This window comes from Xylocopa sonorina, chromosome 6 (genome assembly GCF_050948175.1).
Source record: "Xylocopa sonorina isolate GNS202 chromosome 6, iyXylSono1_principal, whole genome shotgun sequence".
NCBI classification, from domain to species: Eukaryota; Metazoa; Arthropoda; class Insecta; order Hymenoptera; family Apidae; genus Xylocopa; species Xylocopa sonorina.
The window spans coordinates 13064923-13085063 of NC_135198.1; the positions used below are offsets into that span (position 1 = coordinate 13064923).

The window sequence follows — 20141 nt, forward strand, 5'->3', positions numbered from 1 at the left end:
TGCCAACGGTTACGAGTGCTGCAGTTTCCCCGTGAAGTAATACCCACCGTGGCGGAGACGCGGTTCTCCTCTGTGTACACACGTGCAAGTTGTTAACGGTAGGCGCGATGCATTCGTCGTGACGCGACGGAGGTCGAGCGGTCTGCGCGATATGCGAGGACGGATTCTCGAGTGGCTGGAGTTCGAGGTAAACTGGGACCATCGCGGAGTGTCGTTATCACCGCTGGCCAGGGATGTCGATCGCGATCATCGCGTCGATACACAGTCGACGGACGAGACAACGCGAAATTGCGTGTTATCCCGCGAGCTATTTCGAACGGCCAGCATCGCTCGCGCTTAAATATAGCGATCGTTCGTCTAATTAATAACTCGACGATAACTCGTCTTTGTGCTCGTCTCGCGACGCGTGTCACCCGATCGCGAGCAACCGACGTCGCGGCTACGCGAACGCTCCCGTTCGCCAGAGGATCGTGTCGCGATAACACGCGTATTGCATCCCGCGGGGGAGGCAGGCTGATAAACCAGCTGTCGCCGTTGGAATTTTTTATCGCGCGTCTTTCGGCCCGTTGCGCGGATTGGTTCGCGGATTGCTCGTCGAAATTCTCGACGACGCAGAACGGTCGATGATTCAGCCGTCGAAGAAGCCGCGATTTCTTTTCTTTTCGATTGGGACGCGCGGCAGGTGATCGACGGTCGAACGACCAAAATATATACGCGCGCAGCCCTATTAACGATTTCTGTTGCTGGCAAACGAATCCGGTTGGGCGCGATTCGGCGACTGACTAACTACCGGCCAACCCCTGTCCTTTCTCCCCCCGTCGCGGATGATTCACCTGCGACGAAATAGTCGGTTTCCAGGTAAAGCAATTTCGGAAATTGGAAGAAAGACGGCCTCTCCGGGCCCCCGTCACCGATCTTTGATCGTATCAAGCCATTAATGCCCCGGTATATAGGTAACGCGCGCGTCGGACGCTATTAGGCTCCTTCCTTCCCCGCTTACGTCAACTCCGTTCGCGCACGCTGCAAGCGGTTGCCCGCTGTCTGCTGTCTAACGTGTTATTTATACGTCGGAGGTACGGAATGGCCAGCCAGCCGATCGAATTCATATCGATATGTTGTTAGAACGGAGTCTTCCTCCTGGCAATTCCGGGAGATCCGGAATTAATTGATTAATCGGTCTCCCAACGGAATCCGGAATAGAACGAGGTATTCCTTTTCTCTTGCCAGTTCTCATCGCGGAGACTCGGTGTAAAGCGTAAGACGCGCGCTTCTTCCTTTTCCTCTTTCTTTCGAGCTGGCACTCCGTTATCTTCGACGGTAGATAATCGCGTCGCGACAGCGTACAGCACTCCGATTTTATTAGCTTTGCCAGCGAGCGGCGATCGTTTCGAAAATTTCCCCTCGTTAAGATAATCGCGGTCACGTAGTACCTTGGACGCGTATCCGTCGGTCGAAAGTTCGGTAGTTGGACGTCGTGGACAATTGGATTGCACCGACCTTGCAGATAAGACAACGCGTCGCGATAGTCCAGTTACCAGTGGAACGCGTCCAAGGCTCGCTGATAAAGTTATCAGAGATCGAGAGGGGGGATCGATGCCGATCGAAGGTTCGCGCGCGCGCGAACGTATCCTCCTCGCGTCCTTTTCCGCGCGGCGACACACGCGGAGGCTCGCCCGCTCGCCTGCACGCACGCATGTGTGTACAGAGCTACCCCAGAGGATGATCCTCCCTATAAATAACCGCGTGACTTCGTGAACCGTGGCGATTTCCGCAATGAAAATAAATCCAACCGGCCGTGCGTACTCGCCGGCTCGTGCCCATGGCCTGTCCGTTCGAGTCTACGCGTAATAATTTTTCCGTACGACAGCCGAATGCTCGTCTCGATGATCAAACAAACGATCGGGCTCCGTTCAGCCTGAATTATAAACTCGCGAGAGCAACGGCAATTTCACGATCTTGCTACAAACGTCCGCGGCGTATCGTGTTATCTTTCGGTCGCCTGATCGATAAGCCATTTTTTACGAGGGGTTTGCAAGCCGGAGAAAGAACGGATCGACGGCCATCGAGAGTGTTCCTCGCACGCCGCTCGAGAGGAACGCTCGATCATCTTCGCCGTCGCTTTCCTTCGATCGCGACGATCAGTGTCTGAGTGCCCGGTGAAAGTACCATCTATGTATGATTTTCCAGAGATTCCTTCGTCCCGCTCGGTGAAACGGCGAGCCTCGCGATTTTTTCCATGACTCACACTCGAGAGTAAAGTTCAGCGTGTCAGTGGCTCGAGCACCGGTAATTACAACGCAGAAATTCGCTCGGCTGTGCGATTAATCATCGTGAACACCTGTCGAGGACCCAGAAGGGAAGATAGACCGCGCGACGAACGCCTCGAAACCCTCGAGAACCAGCAGGACGCGATGAAGATCGACGGTGGCGAGTCACAGGACTCATCCTGAACGACAAACTTCAGAGGCGTCACACGACGCCGACGCTGCTCTCGAGCTCGGGCCACAGGATGAGTCCGAAGGGACCCAGCCAGGAGGGGCCGAAAATGGAGGTCAGAGTGTCCTGCGTGCCGTCCCCGGGCGCGGAGCCGCAAGGGATCAGGGTGAAGATACCAGAGCCCAAAAAGCGACCCATGAGCCCTCCGATTCACGAGGCGATGCGCACCAGATGTCCCTCGGTGCCTGAGAAGGACCTCTACAAGAAGACCGCGTCGCTCGATCGTCGAGACCGATATCCAACGTTGTCAGGCGCCGAGATCAAGAGGGGGCTGATACCTGGCAGCGTCGACGCGCCACGCGGCAGGAGGAACCCCATGCTCGATCGGAAGAATCGTTTCCCGACGATATCCGGGGCGGAATTGAAGCGAAGCCTCGCCATCGGGAAGTGTCCTCTGGAGGACGGGCTGGATCTCAGCCTGGCGCCCTGGCCAGGCATGAAATGGGCCTGCGTCAGGGTGTTACACCTCTATTGCAAGGTGTTCGACCAGTTCGAGTTGTTCGAGCTGATAGTTAGGTAATTGACCAGCCAAGTTAGTTTTCCGTTCCCTTCTGGAACGGGTTCCCTTCGATTGAATTATATGGTAAACCTGTTCTAGCGGGTTTTCGATCTAGCCGTCGAGGTTGGAACGCGTTCGATTCAGGTTTTACGCGCGGAGCCAGGTTTTCGCTGGACTCGCGTTCTGGCAGGCTCGGCTGTTGTCGCCTACGAGTTCGCCAGGCTCGAGGTGTTTCATTCCCCGAGGGACGACGGCGCTTAAGGCGGTCGTACCTCGACCGATTCCCAGCGTCGCGTCCAACGACGGTTAATATTTGCTCGTCCGAGACACGCGCCATCGCAGTTGATAGATCGTTGGCGAACCTTGTCCCTAACGCCTTTTACGGGCAGCGTAACAATCCCGAGGCAAGGTGTTTACTCGATAAGATCGCTCGCAATTAAAATTCTAGAGCTCCATTAGCGGCGACGGGGATAGAAAAGGGACAGATAGAAGGGGATGGGGACAGTGTAAATATAATTAACCCGCATTAACAGGCAGACAGAGTCCCCGCTGATAGCCCGTCCGTTGCTCGTTTCTACGGCGGAGAACAACAGCTAGAAAGTGGGACCGCAGCCAGTCACGTCGCCAGGCTGCTTCTCGCAGTTGCTTCTCGCTTCTCGAGATTTCACGCGGGTCCGTCTAGCCTGGCACGCGAAAGGCTGAGCGCGCGACACGCGCGATTTCTTCGATCGGAGGCACATACAAATCGAATTAGCGTCGCTTAACGATCCGTGCGATGGACGGAGTATTCCGCCACAGCCAGCGGTGGCGGTGCGACATTGATGTCTTCCGCTGCTGGCAATTATAAACTCGTCGCGACGACGACGACGACGACGACGACGACTCCTGCCCACCTTTTCCCGCGACCGTTTCTTTCCTCGCCGTTGAGCCTCGCATTAATATAACTCGAGTTCTACGTCCCTTTTTTCCCCTCGCCCCCTCGCGGATTCCGCTCGAACGGCGCCGCTTACAAGCGTTACGCGTGTACCACCCATCGTGGAATGTCAGGACAAATCGCTCGGTTTATATATCGTCCGGGGAATTAATTGCGCGGTATGGTCTCGTTCGCCGGAACGTACAGACGCAAATAGTCCCGCGTAACCTCGTAAATTATTCGGCGAGATTTTTACGGTAACCGCGGGCCAATTTTTGTCCAGCTTTACGAGAGACACTTTCGACTCGCCTCTGTTCCCACCGGACGATTACAGCCGACCGCCGGGCCCCGACGACGAGGTTCAATTGAAAGGAGGCGCGCAATTGGTTAAACCAGGGGCTCGTTACCTTCCATGCGACCGCCGCGAGGGGCGATCGAATCAAAGTTAACCCTTTCGAGCGCGGCGATTCCATCAGAGAAGGAAAGCGTAAACGGTTATAGATTATTCCGCGCGACTGAAAATTCGATATCCCCGATAGAAAGTGTCGCTGTGTTGTGTCTGGTGTATGCGTGCCGTCTACACAAGATCGAATCGGTGTCAGCTGACATTCGCGTGGGCAAACGAAAACGAGCGTGTCGCTAGCGAACGAGTGGAAACCGTTCTAGGACGTTGGGCCGTGAATTCGAATGAATTATGGTCCACACGCGAGTATTGCGTTTCACGTTCTCCGAGTTAACGAGGCGTCAACGTTAATTTGCATCCACCCTCCGATGCCAGGACGCATCCGCGCGGCTCGTATAATATCGGGAGATGGCACCCCCTTCTTAGCGAGAGCGCGCGCGCAGAAAGTAAAAAAAAAAAAAAAAAAGGCAACGAGGCCGTCCCGGCTGAGCCGCGAGAACTCTTTATCGTTTAAAAAGCTCTTTGCGGACGGCGAGTTATGGTCCGCTGGCAAACAAGGTGACCGTTTCTCTGACATTATGGACGTGATATTATGGAAACCGTTCCGCTGCTCCCCCAGCGAATTATTCCTCCACGGTTAGAGGACTAGATCGTTCCCAAGCTAAAAGTCAACTCGACTCGCGCACGCGTTCCCGTAGCCCCACGTAGCCGGTGAAAGATAAGTTTTACGAGCCGATAGCGTATCTACGATCGCGTAAAAACGGGACGACGACGATCCCTCTCTCGCGCGATGTTCGCGATCGAACCTCCGCGAGAACAACCGCGGGGAGGTATTTTTTTTTTTTTTTTTTTTTCGTCCCGGTTACTCGATCGACGGAAATAGGGTGTCAAGTTGCGTCGCGCGCGAATATTTCCCAGCCTCGAAATCGCGTTTCTATGAAACCAGATTTTATGGCGGCCCATTAATACGTTCGCAGGCACTGTTAAATTTAACGAGCATCTCTCCTCCGCGGCGATCTTCGCCCGGCCCCCGTAAATCGGACTTGGCGAATTTACGACCGAATCACTGCCCCTCTCCTAACGGTCGCCGTATTATTTTTACTCTCGCGTTTCTATCCGATCGCCGTGTCAGATAAAGATATCATCGCTTGTCGAAGTTTATCAGGACGCCCCTTATCGTCGGGTGATCGGAAAAACGAACACGGTAACGAGGGTAGGAGTGCGCTCGCGGTAGCAACGGGACGACCTTGCTGCTGACATATCCGGAAGGGTGCGGTGGAGCTGCGTCGAATGCCATCGGCGTGGCGAATGCAACCCCTTCATTATACGATTGACGTTCGATTCCGAGCATTAGCGTGTCCCACGCGTGGGCGACGTGGGAATTAGAATCGCGACCTCTGCCATTCCGCCTCCTTCGAGTCCTTCTCTCCAGAAGGTTTCCCTTCGGTAGCCCGGTGAAATGAACAAAGAACGCTGGGCCAATTTCCATAGGCGGGAAAAAGTGATGATCGTGGACGTGAGCGCCAGGAAACGGGGGAACGCATTTGCACTAAGCACGCTATCAGCTCGGGATGCGCGTTGCGCTCGAGCGCAATAAAACTCGATTAGAGGTTCTATTAAGATACGCTAGGCGTAGTCGGAGTTAATGAAAGACCGGAGACAAATATTTAACGTCCGTGATATCCTCGGTTTAATAGACACGTTCAACAAGCCATGTATCGGCTGGTGTCCGGCCCACATAGAGCCGCGGGGAAACTAAGGCAATTTCCTAAACGGGCGAGGGACATTAATCTCGTGGCTCGATACACCGAGCACGAGAAATTCCGAGTAATATCATGAATGATGCATGACTCGGCGAAGTAACAAGCCGCTGAGAGATTCCTTTTCCTTTTGCAGAAAGAACTGCACCAGTTGCAAGTGCCCCCGGGAGGCGCACGATGTGTGCCACGAGGAATGGGTGTCGGTCAGGTCCCGTTTGGGCCTGAAAGGCGATGAATCCTCGTGCTCGACTCCGTTCGACCCACGAGCGAAGGGCCTCGCCTGGGCCCCACCTGGTCTGCCAGCTCACAAGGTGGGTAAATCGCGATCATCTTCTTCGTCTTTTCTTCCTCTTCTTCTTCTTCTTCTTCTTCTTCTTCTTCTTCTTCTTCTTCTTCTTCTTCTTCTTCCTTCTCCGCTTCTTGTTCTTCTTCGTCCTCCTCCTCCTCCTCCATCACGCACACGACGCAGTAATCGCTTCCTGTTAGACCGTAAGCTCGGATTCGACGCGCCCGTGGAAGATTCAACAAACAAACCGTGACACGTGAAATTGAACAATTGTCGAGAGTTATCGCCTCGATTACGAAAGGATACGTTCCTCTAATAAGATACGATGATACGATCGCCGAGAACGGGGCATCTCGCGCGTTCACGGTTAAATAAGCTGGTTTACACGGGCGACGCCGCGCTCGCACGCACGCTTGGCTACCTTCCAGTTCTCAATATTTTCCAAAACCATCGCCATAAATTAACAGCCCGAAGCAGCGGGTCTTTATCGCCACCGGATGCTTTATCGCGCACGCTTCCCGTGACCGCTGCCCACTCGATTTAACGATATTTTTATTAGCCCCCAGACAACCGACACCCGAGCCACCGCATCCTTGTTCCGCTGCCCACCTTCTTTCACCGCCGGACGTTACACGATTTTCTCGTTACAGGTGGAGGAATACTTCTCCATGCTACCGGAGATATCCGTGCCCAGGCTCGGCACGTCTGGTGAACGATACAGGGACCGACAATTGGCGATTCAGCTGCCTAAGCAGGACTTGGCCAGAGCTTATTGTCGCCACTTGAACCCGAAACACGCCAGCAGTGCCGACGACTTCATGGCGGCGAGGAACGAGATCGCGTTGGATATCGGTAGCGTCCAGGAAGTGCTTGAACGAGATCTCGTGAGTTCTGCGCGGTATCCTTGTCGCACGCATCCCTTTGCTATCCGCGATTAAATCGATCTAACGCGATCTTGACGCCCACCTTCGCAGGACTGCGGTGGATGTCACGCGCCATTGAAGGAAGGCACGCTTGCCGTATCAGCGAGCAAACTGGGCCTCCTCTACCATCCTTACTGTTTCCGGTGCATGGAGTGCAAGGAACTCCTCGTCGATCTCGCTTACTGCGTACACGACGACACTCTCTTCTGCGAGAGGCATTACGCGGAACAGTTGAAGCCCAGGTGCGCGGCTTGCGACGAAGTAAGTGTTTTCGAGTACATTTCTTTTTCTTGCGAGAAAAAAAAAAAAAATGAAAATGATAACGACGGATACGTCGAACTTCCGAGTTACTCGAAAGTAGTATCGATCGTACCTAGTCGGACCAGTTTACCGTGCGAGGCTAATAACACGACGGTGATCGACCGTAGCGACTTGTTCGCGATGCTGTCTTTATCCACTGAAATCTCCTTTATCGACGACAGAGCTCTGTTATCTTCGATCGCTCGCGTCGATAGTCGAAACGAGCGAGTCGAACGAGTATTCGAAATTCTAACGCGCGAAACGTTGGCGCGCTCAAAGTGTCTGCCGATTGTTTTCGATTAGTTTTTGAAAACCAACCGCGTGGCACGCGTTTATTTATCGCGTCGCTCTTTCCGATACGTCTGGTTCGTACCAGAAACGGCTGCTCTTTCCATTTACGGCAGTGTCCCGACAACCGAGGGACCTTTTCGCGAAGGTGCTCCCCGCGTCACTTGGTCGCGGCATTTTTATTGCACCAGGCGGCATTGCTTTAGCATTAAGAAAACCTGAAATCTCACCGGTGACCCAAATGCACAGTCAGCTGTCAAGGTGCGCATAAATCGCGGGTTCGTGCCAAGCACCGGCCCCGTTTTACTACTCGCGAGTTTACACGAAACGTCAGTTTCGAGTTTACGAACGGTTTACCATCGACATCGACGTCGGTGCGCACGTGAACTCCCGTCGAGTGCAGCGCTGAAAATTTTCGCTCCGCTCGACGTTACTACGCGACCGCGTCGATCCTGTTTTCCCTAAACGCGCCCAATTCCGTTGGGGAATCGCGATCCGCCTGCTCCTAAAATATCTGGAACATAATAATATTAAATATCGCGCAATCGCGCGTGGTCGTCTCGCGCGCCGCGCGGGAACTGGGCCGCTTTCGGCTTTATTTAGATGGACGGAAATAGGAATCGAGTAGGACAGAAGGCGAGCATCATACAAGCATGTTTGTCACCGTGGCCACTGCGCAATGCGAATTATGTTGCAGAAACACGAATTGGCCGAACACGCGAGCGTTTAATCTCGATCCACCGATGACTAATAACCGCGGCGAGGTAACTCGCGGTTCTCCATGTTTGTTCTCCTCCTGGGCATGATCGGGATAATCAAACAATTCGCTTTCGCTCGTTTCGTTTCTGTTCTTTGTTCATTTATTTTCTCGTTTATTCGAAATCCGTTGTACAAACCTCGATCGAAGGAACGTTCTCTCCGTCTGAAAAGAGAGATCCGCTCGATCGGGACAGGGGCTGACTCTCGAGGAGGCGCGAGGCCACGAGGCCTCAGCTGCGGAGCAGTTTGTTACCGGGTTTCGCGTACGCGTAACACGTCTGAATTGGTTTTCTTCCAACCGGAAACCCGTAGTTTAATCGTACCTGCGGCCGGTCGGTAATCTATTTTGATTTCTTGTCGAAGCTCCCACCACACGATCGCGGCCTGTCCAGACACCGAGAACCGTTCCCGTCTTTTATTAGAGTCAGTCAATTGGAGGCGAACGAAAGGCCTAGCAAACCGCGAGAATAATCGGCCGTTACCCGATTTTATTCCCCGTTCGCCATACACGAGACCAGTTCTCTCAGGCTCTGACGAACCGCGCGAATCCGATCCAGCCACGCGTATACTGCTACTTGGGTCTGCGCGATCGTTATTGGCGGTTCTCGAGTTTCGGTAAGTGAAGTGACCCACACTGAACAACACACGAGTCACCACCACCTGCCGAGGGCCACGGATTCTCGATTCCGCCAAACCACCCACCTTTTACTCTGCCCGACAGTAAAATACAAAACAAACAAAAAGAAACCAGAAAACATGGAACAGACACGCGTTTACAATACCACGATATCTTTACCAATACGAACGTACGAGCGCAAGGTCTCGCGCGCGAGAACGGTGCGTTGGCAAGCTCGTAAATGTTTAGGGTGGAAGACGCGCGACAGCTCTCTAACAGCGTGCAAGACTCCTCGAGCCTCTGTTGATGATTTCGGAAGACGTTCTGAGCGACGGGACGAGACACAAACGGTCTTTATAGAAAAGCATGGCGTAACAGTGACGCAACGGGCCGTTATAGCGTAGCCGTCGTAAAATTCTCTGCCGCGTTCTCTATTTCGGGAGGCATCGAGAGGTTCACGTGTTACACCGCGTCTGCTGCGCAAAAATCGCCCCTAGCGCCTCCCGCTTGACCCGCGACCGTTCGACCGCGCCGAGTTGCGCTGCGAACGTTCAGGATCCGCTCCTGCGCGCGTCAATTCGAAAAAGAAACGAGTCTCGCAATCCTCTCTCGATCCTTGGCAGGATAAATCCTCGCGAGGGGCGATTAACCTTCGCCGGTGCCGTAAAATTTTATCGATGCACGTTGACCGAGAGAACTCGACTCGGACGAGAGCCGAGTGTCGCGTACGCGACCGATCTCGAAAATAGCCCTCGCCGCTCTGTTGCAACGCCGAAGATGAATGGTGCGAATTCGGGTCACTCGTCAAAAATACCCGAAGAAAGAGTGGATATCCTCGACGGCGAAGAGAGTCACGTGGAGAAAGGATTGCGTGGCTCGCGAGCCGCGCGTTCTGCCTAGGTTTTTGCTCTTGACCGCTTCCGGCTGCCGCCGCAGGCTGCTCTCACGGCGAACTGTAGACCGTCGGCTCGGAAAATTTCGAGACTGACCGTGTGCCGTTGCGTCGCTTAATGAATCATTATCGAGGGGATACGTGCACGCGCCGGGGACATTCGATACGGCTCGATGGAAAGCTGGCCGTGTGGCATTCGTTGCATGAACGATGAGGATGCTCGATTCTATTCTTGGTCCCGGCGATTTCGAACAACGCTCGCTGTTCTGTACGACAAACGCGGTGTTTACGAGCACCGGGGTCTCCGTCGATGTCGAAATCGTCGGCAACCAGTCGGGAACGGGACCGCGGCTCTGGAAATACGATCGAAGACCGCGGGATTCCGTGCACCTGGCACCGCGCGGAACGAAGGGAAGGTCGTCCTGCGAACGGTGAAAATGTCTGCATAGTTTTCAACGATCTAATTCGGTCGGCTCGCGAAGGCACTTCGCAGAGATCCGGTGGCACGCTTTTCTCCGACCGTGGCACACACGTTCGATCATCGACCGAAATAACATTGGCATTGTTCCGTTTCCCTCCAGAGGAACCGGCTTTCGTGGCAATCGGGTCGACTAATTTCGACCCTTCGCCGCACGACCGTGGAATGTCGCGCCTTCTACGGCTGGATTCTCATATCGTCCGATCGATCCTTCTATCCTTTCTTTTTCTTTTTTTTTCCGCTTCCTTTTATCGTCGAGGCATCGATCCTTTTGCTCTCGTTTCCGGGAACCAGCAGCGCGCGGTTCCTAGTCGAGCCACCCTGAAAGAGGTCGAGGCCCAATCGCGACCATTTATCAAACGAACCTTCAGAGTCGAGAAATTAATTTCGTGACTAGAAGGAGTTCGCGACTTCGAGCGACTCCTCGAGCGGAGCCAAGCGCGACTCGCTGGCTTTTCCAAGATGGTCTCCCCCGATCAGTTTCGAAGCTACGTTTCGATTCGCGTCTCGTCTGGAATTATGTATCCGTTACTCGTAGACAGCAGCTAGAACGAGACGGAGATGGTTTTATTTTAGATCGTTTATTTCTGGCGGCTAGTCGCGAACTAAGTGGTTCGAACTGGGATTACGTAGCCGGTGGATTCCATACGCGGCCACGGATCTTTCTCGCGGTCCTCTTGCGTTCGACGAGAAAACGGCGGAACGTCGCGCGTCGCTCCTCGCGACCGGTCGGTTCATTCACTGATTCGCGTGCAGAACTCGCTCGATCGGATTAGCCACGGGGAATTACGCGAAAATGGACGGCCGTCGAACACGGTCGAAAATAAATCCGACTGTCAAATAAATTTGCCAGACGTGTGCGGACCGTTTCAACGCTGAATGAAGCTGAGGGCAAAGATCCCGCTCGCTTCTGTCGGACGATCTTCTTTTAGCCTTCGAAATAAAGATCCGTGTAAACCAAATATTTGCCCGATCTTCTTCGCCTCGAAAGAAAAGCACACGGAATTAGTTCGTTCTCGCGTTCGAAGTTACCCGATTAGATCAAACGGAAATCGATCTTCTCCCGCGCGGATCTGTTGGCAACGCGTCGCGTTCGATAAGTATGTTTACCCCTTTCAATTCGCGTCCATTTTTTTCGCGCAACGTTGCCCCAGTCGTTTTCGTTGGCGGAGAATTTTCTGAACAAAGGGGGACCTATTTTCGACGGACAATCGTCCGGTGTTGATGCGCGGCGCAAATATAGATCATCGCGAGTTCGATAAGCCGAACGGTGCTGGCTGTTTCGATATCTATCTGGAATAACGCCAGGCAGAGGTACCGCGCGCAAAACCGCGTATCAGAGATCAGTTCGACTCGTTGATTCGTAACCGATGAGGTAACCGAAGTAAAATCGTTCGAGTGACGCCAGAAATTCGGCCGCGCATCTCGGCCATCCGCAGGTACGCGTCGAGGGTTTATCGGGTCCGCGGCGAGCAACTCGAGGGGTTGCTCGCGGTTCCAACCGATCGACGCGATGCTACAGGCGTTTGCCACAGAATCGAACTCGAACTCTGGAAACTTTCACCCCCCGCAAAGAACTCGTCGAAGGGCTGGAAGGTTTCGAGGGGAAGGAAAACAGAAATTGTTACGTTAACCTGTTGATAATCGATCCGACAGAACGATTTGGACCCGGATCAAACGTCAAGCGAGGAATCGTTCGCGACTCGGGCTGCCAAACTCGTTGCCACCGCAACGACGTAGAAATATCGAAGCACCGCCGCGCGTAAACGTATCCGAGGGCGAGACGAGAAACGGGGCTGAACGGTTGGGTCATTAGAGGCACGGTCTTCGATCGCAATTAATCGGACCGGGCCAATAATCGGGCGGGTCGCGGCGAATTGGCAAATCGAGGGACCGTTAATTACCGCTCGGGCGAATGATCGATCGCAGTGTGTACGAGGCATTAAGGACAGGGATTCGCCGTCCAGGGACATTCGTGCTAACTTTAGCCTTAGCCGCGGTCCGCAGCTCGAGTCGAACGTTGCGTCGACATAACCGGCCGAACGGCCACCAGTTTGCCCCGGCTCGAACGGTTTGCCCGCGGGAAATAAAACAGTCCTCTGGCCGCCATCCGGCCGCATGGATAAACCGATAATCGCGTGATCCATCCGCCTCCTCGCCGTTTCGGTCAGGATCCGTGACGTCTTTCAGCCCGCGGGACGACCGCGTTTGTGTGGACCAGTGGGTGCGCGTGGGTGCTGCTCGAGACCCCCTCTAGGAACTCGTGTCTCGTTCCTTCCCTTTCTTCCCCGTCAGAGTTCGGTACGTCAGCCGCTCCGTGGACTCCACCCATAAGTGACAACTGATGGATCTGACGTCGCGCAGATCGACGAGGTTCCCGACATGTTCCCACGGGGACTTCTCTCGTAGATCAACCTGGAGCGATCCCTCCTCTGCTCCCGAAGAGTGACCAGCTCGCGGAAAAGGATGATATAGGGGGACGCGCGCGAAGCATGACGGACCTCCTCCACGGATATCGAACGTGTCGAGGCGACAACAGCGTTTAACAGTGATTCGCGTAGGTAACCCCGTTCTCCTTAATCGCGTTCGAGATGGGCTTGATGCTGTCCGTGCTGATCGGATGCGTCGGGGTGCTCGAGCTGTTGGCCTGCCTCCGTCACGTCAGCGACGGAGTGGTGATCACGATCAACCAGCCGGCTACCCCGTGTCTCTCTTACCACGAGCCGGCGAACGATAATATGAGCACTCACGACTCCATCTGTAGCTACAGCCACTCGAGCGACGTGAATATGCCCCGTGACGCCAAGCACAAGCTGGAGAACCTGCACGAGTACAGTCTGCGGATCAGAGCCGAGCTACGGTCCCTGAACAAGAACGCGGACTACAGCACGATGTCGATGTGCAGCACCAGGGGCTACTTGCTCGGCTCCAGGGCGAGCCTCGACTCCAGGCTGACGCCTGACTTGGATTACCTGGTGCTAGCCAGCGAATCGCAGGAGGATCGCGGTGACGTCGACGATGACTACGCGAGTCGATACGAGAGGGAGACGTCGTACGAGGACGCGGCTGAAAATTGGCGCGTCGAGAGCAGTTCGAGGGATCGACCGTTGTCCCTGACCGCGACGGAACCAGAGAGATACGTCAGGATACCAACGCCGATCCCCTTCTGCTTGGACGACGACTTGTCCAGCTCTGGCGCCTGCAGCGACGCGGGGACCTCGTTCGATAACGATTCCGGGAACGAGGCGCCCAGTATCAGATCGCTGGAATCGATTCCACTGTTCGGACGATACAAGACTCCCTCGGAGGCCGGGTCTTCGTTGGACGAGTCCGATCACAACGAGCGCAGCAAGCTCGTCAAGAGATCGAGCAGGGAGTCGCGCTCGAAATCACCGAAACCTGCGAACACGCGGAAGGCGATCGACCTCGCGAGCGAGCATTCGAGGGTGAACGAAAATCTGCTACGTACCCAAGCATCGAACCGATCCGAGACGCTGGACACGGTCGTGGCCCAGGTCGAACCGGTAAGAGGATCGGGCCAGAGGAAGAAGATAATAAAGTCGTCCAGCACGATCGTGAGAAAGCCAACGAGGCTGAAGTCGAGGGACGCGGCTGTGAGCAAGTCCGCCGAGAATTTGACCGGCAGAAAATCGAAGAGGCATCGAGACCCAGAGAGACGGAAGTCGGATATCTCCGTGCAAACCGTGAGCAGTGCGCTGAGAGACGAATGGACGAACACCTCGCCACCCGACAGCCCGACAGCGTTGTCCAGATCGTCGAGCCGGAAGAGCGTCTCTGTGCAGGTGCAGACCAGCCTCGAGGATGAACTAGCGAGCGTGGAGGCACTGGCGGAACTGGAGGGCTCGGTTCTTGGACTGTCCGAGAGCAGAAGAGATCTGACATCGCGGGATCGTTTTGGCAGAAGGAAGTCCTTTAAGAATAGAAGATTCGGGTCCGGTTCCAGGGACAAGGCCGACGCCGGCGACGCTCGAGATAACTTCGCGGTGACTAACGCGACCGCTTCTGTAGAGAGGTCCAAGGACGAGGAGGTGCGTCTGCTGAAAATATCCAGCTTCGAGGAGGCGGACGAGGATGATTACCAGCGAGTGTGCAACATCCTAACGGACTCCGAGGCGAGGGAGTCGAACGGCGCCGGCAGGAGGTGGAGGAGGAAGGGGTCCAGGTCCGCGTCCTCGTTCGAGGACGAGGAGTACTGGGACGCGGAGGATGTGAGTGCAGGAACTGGACCGATACAGTACTCGATACCGGATCCCGATCGAAACAAAGCTTTCTGGGTAATGATGAAATACAACGGAAGCTCCTCCCGTCTCTCTCCGTGTACACTCGTTACACCCTTTACACCCTTTACACCTTAGACGATCGAACACCGATATACGTAGCACACCCATGGCTCTACTTAATTGATAGTCACCCGTCGATAACTGTTGATTGTAATTAGTCGTCGTAGGAATTGTTGCATTTCGCGGAATACGAGAATCAGGAGTAACAGGAACTTTCGCCCTACTTAACTGTTACCAAGCACTTGGCCCTTGCATGCGATACCTTCTTCGAACTTCCGCTATTACGTATTAACGTACTAATTGTGCATTAATCGGCTCGAAACGATTTTCCTCGAAACGATCAATGGTATCGCGGGTATAGATCGCGCGGATTCGCGTTGCTACCGGCGACACCGAATTCCAAGCCGTCAATTGTCAGAGATCCGTCCTGGAATAGCGGCGACGAGATCGTAAACCGTGCCGAATCGCTTTTGGCCGCGAGACAACGACGCGGAGTGCGCGAAATTGCTTTGCGGCTGGTATCAAGTTTATTCCACGTAAAATCGAGAGAACGAGCGTCTCGCTGGGCGCTCGGTTCTCGTGAATGATGGAAGCCATTTTACGCCACCGATTGCGTAACATTTGCCTGATAGTCTCGACCCTCGCTGTGGCCGGTGCCGAGTCCAGGGACCCCTGTTGCCTGTCCTCTACCAATGCCGACGGTGGGATACTTTTCGACGAGAGAGGCTTTCGTCGCGCGAAGGGCGCGAAAATGAAAATGGCCGCGGGAAGGGGCGAGGGAGCGCTGATTCCCGATGTTTGCACGAAACGCTCGCGGCTCGCCGGCGCGTTCATTGGTGCCGTGTGCCTCGCGTGGGGTCTCCCAAAATATCAATCTCATACCCGTCTGCAAATAATATACGTGTACATCGCGGTCCCTGCCTCCGCATTTGCAGAAGACGCGACACTTTCCGAGGGTATCCCTTTACGCGTAATCGCGCGTAGGATCCGCGATCCAAGCATCGGTTCGAAGCGGATCGAATCGGTTAGAGAGCTCGCCGTTAGGGTCCTACGAGAGCCACAGTTACGCGTCGCCGCGTGCCGGAACGCGATCTCTTACGGCATTCCACTCTTTCCGGCGACCCAATTTTCCAGCCGCGTTGTATTTTTAATCAACCGTCCTCCGAACTCCTCCACTGATATTATGTTACCGCCCGTCGCGATCCCCGATCCGCGTGGGCGATCGCGTACCCCCCTGTCGCGGGCGATTTTCATTTTCCAGCTATTTATAAAGCGTTTCGCCGTTCCAGAAATAATATCGCGCGCGGCGATCGCGAGCAGGCGCGCCGATTCAGCGTCGCAGGGAAAATCGGGAGCGTCGCCGCGTGTCAATGGTTCCGGCCACGGTTACGGATTTCCAAACCGGACCGAAATACGCGAATGACTCGTCCGGTTTAACGTCTCACCGCTGAAATAGGGATGAACCGCGACGAGAATACGCCACGTGGGTGGTCGGAGGTGTTGTTGGTGATGTGCGAAACATTCCGACCCAATTACAACCAACAGGATCACCCACTTTATTTTTCCGCCGGATTCTATTTCACGCGCGGTTTCACCCCCCGCTAGCCCAGCAACCACCTGTTTGGCACGTGATCAACCAGTCGCCCGCTCGATACGACCGTCTCGAGGGGGCGACCGATCTCTATGATGGTGCGATCCATCTCCTTTCGTTCTCCGCGGCGATAGATCGTCACGATCCTCGATCGTACTCGCGTTTTACGCGCGCGTTCGATAGCCTTAACGCGTTCGTAATGGTACGCCAAATCGGCTCGCGTTCGTATCGATCGCAGTTCCGACTCGACTCGAGATTCCTCGAACCGATTGGAAACTGAATACGCGATTCTAAATCGCCTTCGCCTCTCATCTCGGGAACAGTGAAAGGGAAGCGGCGGCGTTAAAGAGACCAGAAATATCCCCGTAGCGAGGAGATAAATAAAAAGGAAGGGAAAAGGAAAAAGGAACGGGTTCGAAGGAATCGAGCCGTAACCTGTCGCGGTCGACCGCTAACAAGTCGAATGGTAACGAAGAAAGAGGCGAACAGTGGTGCGGAAGCGAGAAAGGGGGGTTGTCGTAGAAAAGTTGCACCCGGCACACTGCATCGAGAATCTCGACGCGGAATGGGAGGAAGAGGAGGAGGAGGTGGCGGTGGTGGAAGCGGAGAAGGAGGAGGAGTAGAAGACGGAGGTTGACGAAGAAGATGAAACGGAGAGGAGAATGGGAAGGAGAAGAGAGCCGTGGAACGGGTAAGAAAGAGAAGGGTGAGGGAAGAGGGTGGCGGACGTGCGCGGCGCGTTTCTGGAGTCGTCGGGACTCCGAAAATAGCGTCCCGATATGATGACGCCCGGAGCGGGCCGATCCTAGATTTCAGTCAGTTCGCAAGCTCGAAAGCTGCTGGTTACGCACGGAACAACACTCTGACCACGTTCTCCGGTTTCACGTTCCCACAGAGGCGACCACGATCAACCCTCCGTTCATCTTTTTCACCCTCTTCTTTTTGCTCATCCTCTTCGTCTTCTTCTGCTTCTTCTCCCCCTTGTTCGCTAGCCCCGGCTCCCGGCTCCTATCCTCGTTTCCCCGTGGAACACCACCCGTACCCGAAAGTATCTCGCGGGATCGCGGTCCAGACTGTAGACGCGCGGAACAAGCGTAAACGAGCAGCACGATGGCGGATGTAGACAGTGTAGTGTACACGACCACCGAGCGCAAGGTTCGCAAAGTGAAGAAGACGACGAAGCGCAGGGAGAGCCACGATCAGAACGCCGAGGTCACGATCACCGAGGTCGACAGCGCGCAGAACCACCACGCCATCGAAGAGTATGTGCTGGCTGCAGATCTACCCTCCGATCAGCCCCCTTATTTTCTCTGGTCGTACGCGAGACCTCGCCAACCACCCTAGGAACCGCAATTCCCTAGCCCCGATATCGAGACAAAGTCACGACTAGTAGTGGGTACATCCGCTTGAAAACCGCGGAGGATCGATCCTCCACCATAGTTTCAGCTGAAACGAAAACAAACTCTTTTGGCCGCGAGCTTTATTTGCTTTCGCGGCCGACCCAGTTTCCCCGCGAAACCGACCAAAATCCACGTTAGCCACGTCTCTGGCTAAGCGTGCACGATATTCCCACTCGCGTCTTCTATCGCGAGTCTTGCGAAATCTCAGGGTGGATCGGCCAGATTCTCGTCCCCGCGGCGGCGACGACGACGACGCTCTTCTCTCACAGATGCAGAGATCCGCGTCGACAGACGGATCCCGCTCGAAACGATCGAGAGGGCCCCGCGTTTTTCGTACCCGATGCATCTAAAAAAACGCGTCTCTTTTTTCACCTCACGATATATATTATTATATGCTCCCGTACAAAAAATACTCAGCCAGCACATACAACATCACTCAACCAAGGTACATATATATATATATAAAACTTTAATCAACGATTCTATCGCAATACCATCGCAGATACGCGAGACACTACACCACCGAGCAATGAAAGAGAGAGATTGCGAGGAACTTTGACAACGATCAAAGAAAAAGAGAATAAAAAATTGTTCAAAAGTAGCAGGGAGAAAACGATGCTGTGAGAGGAGCGTATTTGGGACTGTGTACCAGACGTATCGGAAAGAGAAACGCTTGATCAATTGATCGATCGATCGATACCGTTTTTTCGTTTTTTTTTTTTTTTTTTTTTTGTTCTTTAATCACCGATAATCGTCGTCGAGGAGTAGTCGCTCGTAACGTTCGCCGTTTGTCGTTCGTTTAAATGGATCGAGGGGATCGGGGTCTAACGAGCGTTCCGAGAGAAACGCTGCGAGAACGATCATCTCTAAACTGTCCGCGTTTCCGTTTTCTGTTTCCAGTTGATTTTCAGTGGCGAGTACACGAAGGCGATGAACAAGGACTGGCACAGCGGCCACTTTTGTTGCTGGCAGTGCGACGAGTCTTTGACCGGGCAACGCTACGTGCTCAGGGACGAGCACCCCTATTGCATCAAGTGCTACGAGAGCGTCTTCGCGAATGGCTGCGAGGAGTGCAACAAAATCATCGGTATCGACTCGAAGGTAGGCGTCGCGTCCAGTTCGGACCCCCGGCTCGCTTTCGCCGCATAGAAACGGACCTCTCTACCCGAGCCTGACGACCGTTCGCGGATTTGGCCGCGGTCCAACCGACCAAAAAACCAGTCTAGTATTCCCCTAAATTTAGATTCGATGGCGCACAGTGCTCTTTGATCGATCGTTCCTCGTGTCTTGCCGCGCGCGGAAACGTCGCGGGATGTACGCGCGCCGTTTCGGAAAATTTCCACGATCCGCGGCGGAGCATCGTGGCTGGGGCGCCGGCGTAAAAATCGGTAATTATCGGTTCGTGTGTAATCAGGGGAGACGAGGTTCGCGATACGCGAACGGACATGGCCGTTCACTTACTCATTCCTAGAAATAGAAACGATGATGCAGGTGCCTGCTACCCATATCGGCTTCGAGTGTTTATTTCCGTTTCTCGCTGGTTCGCCATTATTATTCCTCCTACTTGGTACCAGGCAGGACCGGCGGGAAACGCGGAGGAACCAGCCTTTTTTCCCCTGACAAATGGATGTCGCTCGAGAGCGTCGAGTCTGCCAAAACCGTGCGATCTTTTCCGCGACGCGCGCGTTAGAGGTCGACGAGTGCCGTCGCGATTACCATCCATCCCGAAATGGAAAGTCGCGTTAAGTTACAATACCGCGGCGTTTCTACTCTCTCGCGGAGATCTTCGCTGCGCGACGGCGAATTAGAGTCGCGCGGAGACCTTGCCAGAGGACGCGGATATTTCAAAGTCCGCGTAATTCGTAATCGCAGCGCCGTCCAGTCTTTTTCCGCGCGTCATAGCCACAAATTGTCATTTACGTCGGACGTCCGTCATCCGAACGAAAGCGACGTGGAACACCTCCGCACGGGACGATAATCGTAAACGAATCGTTTTCAGGATTTGTCGTACAAGGATAAGCATTGGCACGAGGCCTGCTTCCTCTGCAACAGGTGCAGAGTGTCCTTGGTGGACAAACAGTTCGGTAGCAAGGTGGACAAGATCTACTGCGGCAACTGCTACGACGCCCAGTTCGCCAGCCGCTGCGATGGATGCGGCGAGATCTTCCGTGCTGGTACGTAACTCGACACCCCTTCTGGTATCCGTTATCCGCGTGGTGGTTCGCGAAACTCGGCA

The 20141-nt window shown here is 54.4% G+C and overlaps 1 protein-coding gene across 8 annotated transcripts in view; it reads left to right on the forward strand.

Annotated features, from left to right (window-relative positions):
• The window catches only part of Lmpt (four and a half LIM domains protein limpet), a 62431-nt gene that overhangs the window by 33731 nt on the left and 8559 nt on the right, over positions 1 to 20141 (forward strand). For 4 of the 8 annotated variants that reach the window (XM_076897100.1, XM_076897105.1, XM_076897101.1 and 1 more), the window contains 5 exons: positions 6208 to 6382; positions 7008 to 7241; positions 7332 to 7541; positions 18806 to 19006; positions 19905 to 20079. In XM_076897100.1, coding sequence (XP_076753215.1) covers positions 6208 to 6382; positions 7008 to 7241; positions 7332 to 7541; positions 18806 to 19006; positions 19905 to 20079 — 995 coding nt within the window. Of the gene's footprint in view, positions 1 to 2399; positions 3013 to 6207; positions 6383 to 7007; positions 7242 to 7331; positions 7542 to 13016; positions 14909 to 17295; positions 17768 to 18805; positions 19007 to 19904; positions 20080 to 20141 lie in introns of those variants that run through there. The other 4 variants (XM_076897098.1, XM_076897096.1, XM_076897097.1 and 1 more) reach the window with 4 other exon arrangements.